The sequence below is a fragment of the Orycteropus afer genome, unplaced genomic scaffold (assembly GCF_000298275.1).
Source record: "Orycteropus afer afer isolate SDZICR_OR568_19922 unplaced genomic scaffold, OryAfe1.0 scaffold00366, whole genome shotgun sequence".
Classification (NCBI taxonomy): domain Eukaryota; kingdom Metazoa; phylum Chordata; class Mammalia; order Tubulidentata; family Orycteropodidae; genus Orycteropus; species Orycteropus afer.
The window spans coordinates 1798841-1807168 of NW_006921953.1; the positions used below are offsets into that span (position 1 = coordinate 1798841).

At 53.6% G+C, this 8328-nt stretch overlaps 1 protein-coding gene across 1 annotated transcript; it reads right to left on the minus strand.

The window, feature by feature from the left end:
- Positions 1–1062: 1062 nt before the first annotated feature.
- F12 (coagulation factor XII) lies at positions 1063–7630 on the minus strand. The gene is made up of 14 exons (XM_042782549.1): positions 7574–7630; positions 7161–7218; positions 4663–4762; positions 4448–4518; positions 4042–4152; positions 3765–3896; positions 3522–3626; positions 3232–3397; positions 2924–3135; positions 2613–2841; positions 2297–2433; positions 2056–2205; positions 1321–1469; positions 1063–1230 (listed from the first exon to the last, which is right to left on the minus strand). The coding sequence occupies exons 1-14, from the start codon at positions 7628–7630 to the stop codon at positions 1063–1065; spliced, it is 1845 nt and encodes a 614-aa protein (XP_042638483.1).
- Positions 7631–8328: the final 698 nt, after the last annotated feature.

Genomic DNA, 8328 nt, shown 5'->3' on the forward strand with positions numbered 1-8328 from the left:
GGGGAGGCCTTCAACGAGTTGGACTGACACGGTGGCTGCGATGATGGGCTCAAGTATAGCAGGGATTGTGGGGCTGGCGCAGGATTGGGCAGTGCTTCATTCTGCTGTGCATGGGGTTGCTATGAGTTAGAAACGACTCGACGGCACAAAAAGAAAAGAAAGAAAGAAAAGAAGCAAGTTCTCTGAAGTAGCTGAAGTTGGTCTGGGCACCACACTTTGAGAACTACTGCTCTGTTGGTGGTTTGGGGTAGGTGGTATTCCAAGGTGCTACCCCTCAGGGTTCACACCATTGATTTAAATTTAAGCATTTGTTAAGCATTTCTAACCATGGTTCTCAACCCTGACTGCACGTGGCATCTCGGGGGAGTTTCAAAAACATACACCCTTACTTATTTAATTATGGTCTGGGGTAGATCTTGTGCATAGATGTTCTCCCCAGGTGATTCTGAAGTACCTGAACCAAAAAACAAAGTGCCATGGAGTTGATTTTGACTCATTGCTACTCCTTAAAATGTGAGGAAGGATACGAGGGCTTGGCACATAAAATGGCTCAGTAAAAGTCAGCTGCACCAGGGAGACAGCTCAAGGAGCAGAAGAGTATGGAGGGATGGACACTGGGAAGAGGTAACTATGGGGAGGAAGTGGGAGGGGAGCTGTTGCATTGTAAATTTTGGTCGATGACATGAGACAAAGTATATTATGTGAACTGCTGTATGAAAAGTGAATTTACTCTGTAAATCTTCACCCAAATCAAAATAAAATTTAAAAAAAAAAAAAAAAAAGCTGCACATGAATCTAAATCTTGCATGATGAGACCTCACAGACCCTGCTCTCTGAAGGGCCGACAAGTGCACAGGTTTTCTGCCGTGGCATTTCCGAGTGGGATCCCTGAAATCTGTTCCTCTGAACATTTTCCAAGAACTTTATTGTGTGCACGCGCCGCCTCTGGCCCAGGCTGGAGGCTGCGGGGCAATGGGACGCAATCCTAAACGTCCGTCATGGTGCCCCGGCCATTCTCCCACTACTGGACCCCTCCGAAGAAAAAGACGCATTCCGGGGCGGTCAGGAAGCAGTGTGTTCCTGGATCCAGGCCAGGTAGTTGGTCACATCTGTGTAAACGCCGGGCTTGTAGCGGTCGCCGCAGCCGGAGCCCCAGCTGACTATACCCCTCAAGATGAGCCGGCGTTCCATGGCCTCGTCCTCACACACCAGCGGGCCCCCAGAGTCACCCTGGGTCAAGGACATGGAGGTCAGCGCCCTCCGCCTGGAGGAGCGCCTAGCCGGGTGGGAGGAAGACGCCAACAAGGACCAAGGGCTCACCTGGCAAGCATCTGTGCCCCCCTCAAGGAAGCCCGCGCAGAGCATGCCGGGGGCGAGGGCGGCTCCGTGCACGTCCGGGGCGGAGCAGCGCTGGCGCGGGATAAGCGGTACCTGCGCCTCCTGCAGAAAGCTGGAATATTCCGCCGACCCTGTGAACAGAGAGCTCCTTCCTCACTCCCTACCCCACGTCGGCCGATTCCTGGGCGATGGATCCGGTTGCACCAGGCGCTTCCAAACCCACTAACATCCTTCCCCCTTCTTCCCAGCAACTGGGAGAGGGAGAGAGTTGCAGTTAACTCCATTTTATAGATGAGGAAACTGAGGCGCAGAGAGGAGCCGGGATTTGAATGAGCAGGGGAGCACCCAGAAATTGAGTGAGTGGGGTGCATTCCCACCTAGCGTCTTAGAATCTTGCTCCCAAACTAGTCTGCTAAACAGCCAGCTGCTTGAGCGCTGGGCCAGCGTTCTGTCTATGCAGACCCACGCCAGACTGAACCAAGAGAAAGTGTGATTCTTCCTGCACCCCCAGGGGATTTTGAGACACCCCCCCCCCCATAGTAAATCCTAGGCACGGAGAGGAGCGGACAGTAGCGACCAGGGCTCTGCATGTTCTCACAAACCACCAAACCAGCGCCACCTGCCACCTGCCCAGTAGGCACCCTGGAAATACCGAAGTTGCAGGCTTCTGCGGCTTACCCAGAGCCAGAGTCTCCAGCCCCTAGCCATTCTGCCTACCCTCGAACTGGTGGCCCCAGCCAGCTACTTCGCAGATCTCATCCTTGGGCTCGGGGGGTCGCTCGGCACCACTCGGCAGGCACACCAGCTGGACGTAAGGCGACGGGCGCGCGCAGCTGCCGTCTGCGCTCTCCTGCAGACGCAGCAGGGCTAACCCCCACAGGGAGAAGCGTGAGGCCCGGACTCCGGGGCCCTGCTCTTTGTCACCCTTTCCCTGGCGCCACAGGGAGGCCCCACTTACCTATGTCGTGCTGATAGCTGGTAGGCGAGAAGGCCTCGTGCAGGATGTAGGCGCGCACCGCCAGCGCCTGGCACTGCTCGCAGCTCTGGTTATGGCGGTCCTGGCCTAGCACCACAGTCAGCTCCTTGGGGTCAGGCCTGCAGGCGGGGTCGGGAAGAAAACGCTCACTCGTGAGGCGGCAACTGGTGTCCTGTGGGAAACTCCCTTCTGAGAGAAACGGGGTTGGGCGCGGGGTCTGGAGTCTCACGCCATCTGGGCCCCCTGGAGAGAGGAGGTAATGGGGAGTGGGTCTTGGCGTTAGGCGAGAGGTACTCGCCGGTTCTGCAGGCAATGAGCAGCAGTCAGCACCCAGCAGGAGGCGATGAGGCTGCCTGCGCAGAAATTGTGGCCCCAGTAAATCGCGGCGATGTAGGGGTGTGTGCCGGGCAGCGCCACCAGTCCCCCGACGATGCGGGTCAGAGATGACAGCCGCTTCCGCAGCCGTTGCCCACAATCCACAGTCTTCTGCTTGGGTGCCTCGTGGGAAGCTGTGGGGGAATCCTGAGCTGAGGACTGGGAGTCCCACAGCCTGCTGAATCCCACTACCCAGTCCCTCCGGGCTCAAATCTCCCGCCCCACGTCACCTACCTGGGGCCTGGGATTGAGACGGGCTCTGGGTGGTGGACTGAGGCCGCTGCAAGGCGGAAGGCTGGGGCAATGGCAGGTCCTGATGATTCAGGGATACCGGAGTCGCAGTAGGAAGCAGAGGCGCCTGGCACTGTGCCAAGTGGCAGTACTCCCATCTCAGCCGGTCGCCACTCAACGCGAAGCACCACGGGCGAATGTCATTGCCCGGGTTACTGAAGCCACAAGACGGGGGCACTGTTAGAACACCAAGAGCCCACAAGGACCCCCGGGGCTGTTGAAAATGCCCCACCCCGCCCCACCCGCCGCACCGGCAGAAAGCGTGGTGGCCCAGTCCCCAGTTCAGCTTTTGCTCTGCAGACATGTTCCAGTAGGTGGCCTCCGAGGTCCATGGCTGACACGACGCCCCCGAGAGCGTGGTCCCAGCGGTTCCTCGGTAGCTAAGTCCGCGGCCGTGGTAGCAGCTCGCCTCAGTGTCTGAGGAGAGAAGGAGCTCCCTGCAGCGCCAGGTGGTGGTGTCCGGGCCGCCCTTCCTGTGGTCCCTCTGACCAGCCTTACCCACGTGGGGGCGGGGCTTCTGCAGCCCCAAGACCCTTCTTACCCACATCACAGATGGGTCCTGCATAACCCGCGGGGCAATGGCACAAGGTGCGGCCTTCGGCCTCCAGGCAACGGCCTCCATTGAGGCATGGATTTCTGCTGCAGGCTGAGAGAAGGAATGAGTTGAGCCCCTCTGGATCTGGAGATCTCTCAGAGAGCGCCCCCTCTTCTAGCTTCACCACTGTGTCCTACCAGCTTCTCCTGACTTGGGCCTTCCTCCCTGCTTTATCAACAGGCTGCTCACCCCCACTGGCCAGTGGCTTGCAGTGGACATTGGGACCTTTGCACTGGCATTTGTCCACACCTGCTGGTCCAAGCCTATGCCACATCTCATCTTCATGGAAGAAGCGCAGAAGTTGAGGCTCAAAGCACTTCTCTGCGAACAGAGGACAGTGGTCTCAGAAAGATAGGATCATGCCAAATCTGGGCCAGGCATGGTGTCCAGTTATCCGGGGGCATCTTCAGTAGGCCAGCTGCCTCTGCTCCCCAGCCCCCTCCCCTGGTCCTCAGCATCCTCCTACCTTTCTCGCAGTGCTTCCCAGTGAGATTGTCTGTACAGAGGCAGTGCGGGCCCTTGGGCGTGTTCACACAAGTCCCTCCCCTCTGGCAGGGGCTGTGTTTGCTGCAGTGGTCTGAGAGAGGGACACAGCCCCCCCAAAGAAGAGTAGCAAACCTGAGTCAGACAGGTGAAGGCCAAGTCTTGACCTCAACTTGCCTGTCTTGAGACCTTAGTACTCCAGGTTTCTGAGCCTTAATTTACTTACCTGTAAAATGGGGCCAGCCCCTCCCAGAACTCTCCCTGTGGATTTTCTAAGGGTACTGAGGGGCTGGGCCCAGAAGCCCAGATGCAGGGTTTCTGATGCTATCTAGGAGAGTCACTAGTAGGGAGGAAAGAGCTTTGAGCCACCCAGAAGCTGTGTGTGGTACCTTTCACTTTCTTAGGCTCCAGGCAGTATGCCCACCTCTGGTCCTGCTCGAAGTTGGGGGTGGTAGCACACCTATAGAAAGCAATAAGGCCTCCCTGCTCAGCCCAGGGGGGTGGTCTGCCTTCCCTATCATGCTATGCCCCCCCCCCATAAGCAAAGTTCCCTGGGCAGACTGTCTCCCAGGGCCCTGCTCCAACTCCTTCTGGGTGGTCTTACCAGGGCAGGTGGCCAGGTCGGCCTCTGTGGATGCATTTGTGGTACAGCTGCCGGTGGTACTGGAAAGGGAAGTGGCAAGGCTCCCCAGTGACTGTGGGAACTGCATGGATAACACACTCCCTGAGGATCTCGCCCATGACGGACTGCCCAGAGTCCCAGGCACCACCCTCAGGGTCTAGGTGGAGAAAATAGCCCTGGAAAAGGTCATTGTGCATTCAAGACAGCGACCTGCTTCAGAAGGTATTCTCATGGAGTCAGACAGTTGGGGTGCATTGCTGACTCCACCTCCTATCTGTGTGACCTGGGAGAAGTCTGCAGATTCAGGGCCTAGGAGACAGCTTGCCACAGAGTTGTTTGTTTGTTTGTTTAAAGTAAAGGTGCTGTCAAGTTGATTTTGACCCATAGCAACTCCATGTGGAAGCAGATCATCAGGTCTTTCTTCTGAGGTACCTCTGGGTGAGTTTGAACTACCAACCTTTCAGTTACTAGCCAAGTGCTTAACTGTTTGCACCACCCAGGGACTCCCTGCTACTGAGTATGTGCTTAATAATTACTTGTTAAATGTTGAAATCACTCGACTACTATGAGCCTTGGTTTCTTCATCTGTAAATGGCAGTAACAATGGTATCTACGTCAGAGGAATATTATAAGGCTTAAACAAGATGATTCCTATAAAGCACTTAGCACTGTGTTCGGTACATAGTAAGTGCTTAAGAAACGTTTACTATTTTGTTTACTATTTTATTTGTAAAGGCATAGTGATGCTTACTAAGGGACAGACTAGGCCACGCCAGAAAAGGGAATGGATGATTCTGAGAAAGAAGAGACCTGGGAAAAGTTGTGGTTTTTTTCTCCCCCCCCCCCCTTGGAAAGACTTCTTCAAGAGAGAAAGGTCTGAGATGGCCTTTTAAGATGCAAATGGGGTGGATAAAGATGAGAGCCCCCCAAGTAGAGGATGGGCAGGGACAGGGCATCAAGGTTGATTCAGGAAAGAGTGAGGAGAGTAGTCTGGCTGGGTGTGAGGGTGATGAGAAGAGGAAGCTGACTGCACCCAGAGTCAGATTGTGCTGGCCCCAAATGCCATGGAAAGGGACTTGGACCTGACCCTACCAGGGCAGGCTCAACCAGGGCAGGCCAGAGTCCAACAAGTTTGTAAGCCCTGGCTCACTGCATGCTCTGGATAAATACTCAGTGTCTGGAAGACTGAAGGTGACAGAGAGCTATGGCAGGGTTTGAGCAGAGGGGAGATGGCAGACACCCACTCCCATCCTTTTCTCTCCTCACCCTACCCTCATCTAAAAATACACACACACTGCTGTCGAGTCGGATCTGACTCATAGCAACCCTTCCTTGGGTTTCCAAGGTGGTATCACTACAGAAGCAGATTGCCCAGCCTTCCTTCCAAGGAGTGGCTGGTGGGTTTGAACCACCAGCCTTCTGGTTAGTAGTTGGCACCACGCCACCAGAGCTCCTTCATCTAAAAAGGAGCTTGATAATAAAAGATAATATGTTAGACCAAAAATATCCCCTGAAATCTTCTTAAAACCAAACACTAGTTTAGTTTAACTGGTAAAGATTATCTGCCTTGAGCACTGTGCTCTTTTGAGAACTATCCACACGGGCTCAAACTGACAACAACAACTCAAAAGATTAGCAGGAAATTTAGGGGGCAGCGAGTCTATGTTAATGGAGGATCAATTCAGGGAAAGGAAGGTGAGAGTGTCTGCACAACTTGAAGACTGTAATCAGTGTCACTGAAGTGTACATGGAGAAAGTGTTGAACTGGTATATGTTCTGGTATGTATATTCTCAACAACAACAAAAAATAAATTTGTAAAAAATGTTAGTATGTTAGAAGCATTCATCACACAGGCTCTGGGCTAAAGGCATGGATTTATGACCACTTTCTCCTTCTAAACAACACTAAAGGTTTACTATTATCGTGCTGGCTTTTCAGATGGGGAACTTGAAGCTAGGAGAGGTTAAGTCACTTGCCCAAAGTCACCCAGCTCATAAAGGAGGAAGCCAGGATTCAGAAGCAGTTGGGCTCCTGAACTCAGCTCTTGAAACTTCTCTTGCCAAACAAGGGCCCTGTGTAGTATGACTAATGCCCAGGAGATCTATTGAGGAAAGAGAAAGAGGGCAGGAGACTGGGGAAATTGAGGAAGACCCTCATGAGCCCAGGTGTGAGGGCTCCAGCAAGTAAACCCCCAAATACCTGCTTGTGCCAGGCTTTGGACTGGGCACTCAGATACAACCCCCTGGTCTCAAGGAGCATTCAGTTCAGTGGTATCAGTCTGGGTCCCCGGCAGCCGTGGACACAGACTGGCACAGAATAGGCACTCAAGTCTGAATGCCACCCAGACACTTCTGAGGACAAGAGTGAAGAGTGTCCAGGATACCCCCTTATCCCAAGGGCCTGAGACACCCTCTGCACATTCCTCGCCATTCTCATTCCCACCCAATGGTGTCTTAGGAGGTGGAGCCAGGCTACTTACCCACTGTGTGCTCATCCACTGTGTGTTTGAACTCCTTGTGGGCTTTCCAAGGTGGAATCTTAAGGCAGTGATAAGAGGGCAGGTAATTTGCCCAGAAAGTCATAGCCTGTCTCTGATCCCAAGCTAGTCTCTAACTTCCTCCTACCACCCAGAAATCCAGAAATTTCCTCCCAAGATCTGAGATCCCCTCCTTCCTCCTCCCATTGTCTCCTACAGGTCCCCTTCCCCAAAAAACACAGGCTGTCCACTCATGTCCACCAGCTCTGATTGTCTGTCTCCTCTGCCTGGGCCTTATAGGCTGACCTCACTTTTTCACACTTGGGCCAATAGGTCATGCCTGGAGGCCAAGGCTGGCAAGAGGGACCCCCCCAGAGCCATCCTAGCATAGTCTTCCTGGTTCCCACAGCTCTTACCGAACGCACTGACTCCAGGCTCACCAGCAGGGACCCTAAAAGCATCAAAGCCCTCATGGCGTCTCTCTGTTGGCCCAACTGCCTGCTCAGGCGTCCAGATCAATGGGGTTGGTCAAAGGTTTCTGAAGCCTGGGAGGTGAGGACAGGTCAAGCTGCCGGCTTTGGCCTGTGGGGGAACAGGCTGTAGAAGGCCAGGCAGAGCAGCTTACTTGATATATCTCCAAAAGAAGGCGAGTTGGGTGGGGTAGAACTGTGATGAGCTAGATTCTCCCTCTCTTTCCTGGGTAGTGGGACTGGAAGGAGGAATAAGAACCAGTGTTGTGTTCTTGGTCCTATTAGGGGTAAATGGGTTAAGAGATCAAAGAAAAGGTCTACTTAGGGATCTTAGGGTCTACTGGGAAGTATATTAATTAGTTTTCTTTTGCTGTGTAACAGACTACCACAAACTTAGCAATTTCAAACATTACTCATGCATTAGTTCACAGATCTGTAGGTCAAAGTCTGGCACTGTGTGGGTTCTCTGCTCAGAGTATCACAAGGCTTCAATCAAGGCTGGGGTCTCTGGAGTCTCTGGGAAAAACCCACTTTCAAGCTCCTTCAGGTTGTTGGCAGAATTCAGTTCCTTGTGGTTGTATGACTGAGGTCCCCATTTCCTTGCTGGCTGTCAGCCAGGGGCTGCTCTCAGCTCCTAGAAACTGCTTAAATTTTTCTAGTATGTGGCCCCCTCCATCTTCAAAGTCAGCAACAGAGAATCT

Excerpts from the sequence above, each read along its gene's own strand:
- F12 (XM_042782549.1), bottom strand. The coding sequence starts at position 7,630 with ATGAGGGCTTTGATGCTTTTAGGGTCCCTGCTGGTGAGCCTGGAGTCA. Across the intron at positions 3,136-3,231 it reads GGCCACCACGCTTTCTGCCG|TAACCCGGGCAATGACATTC; the intron begins GTGCGGCGGGTG and ends TTGTGGCTTCAG. Across the intron at positions 2,842-2,923 it reads GTCTCAATCCCAGGCCCCAG|CTCAGGATTCCCCCACAGCT; the intron begins GTAGGTGACGTG and ends CCCAGTCCTCAG.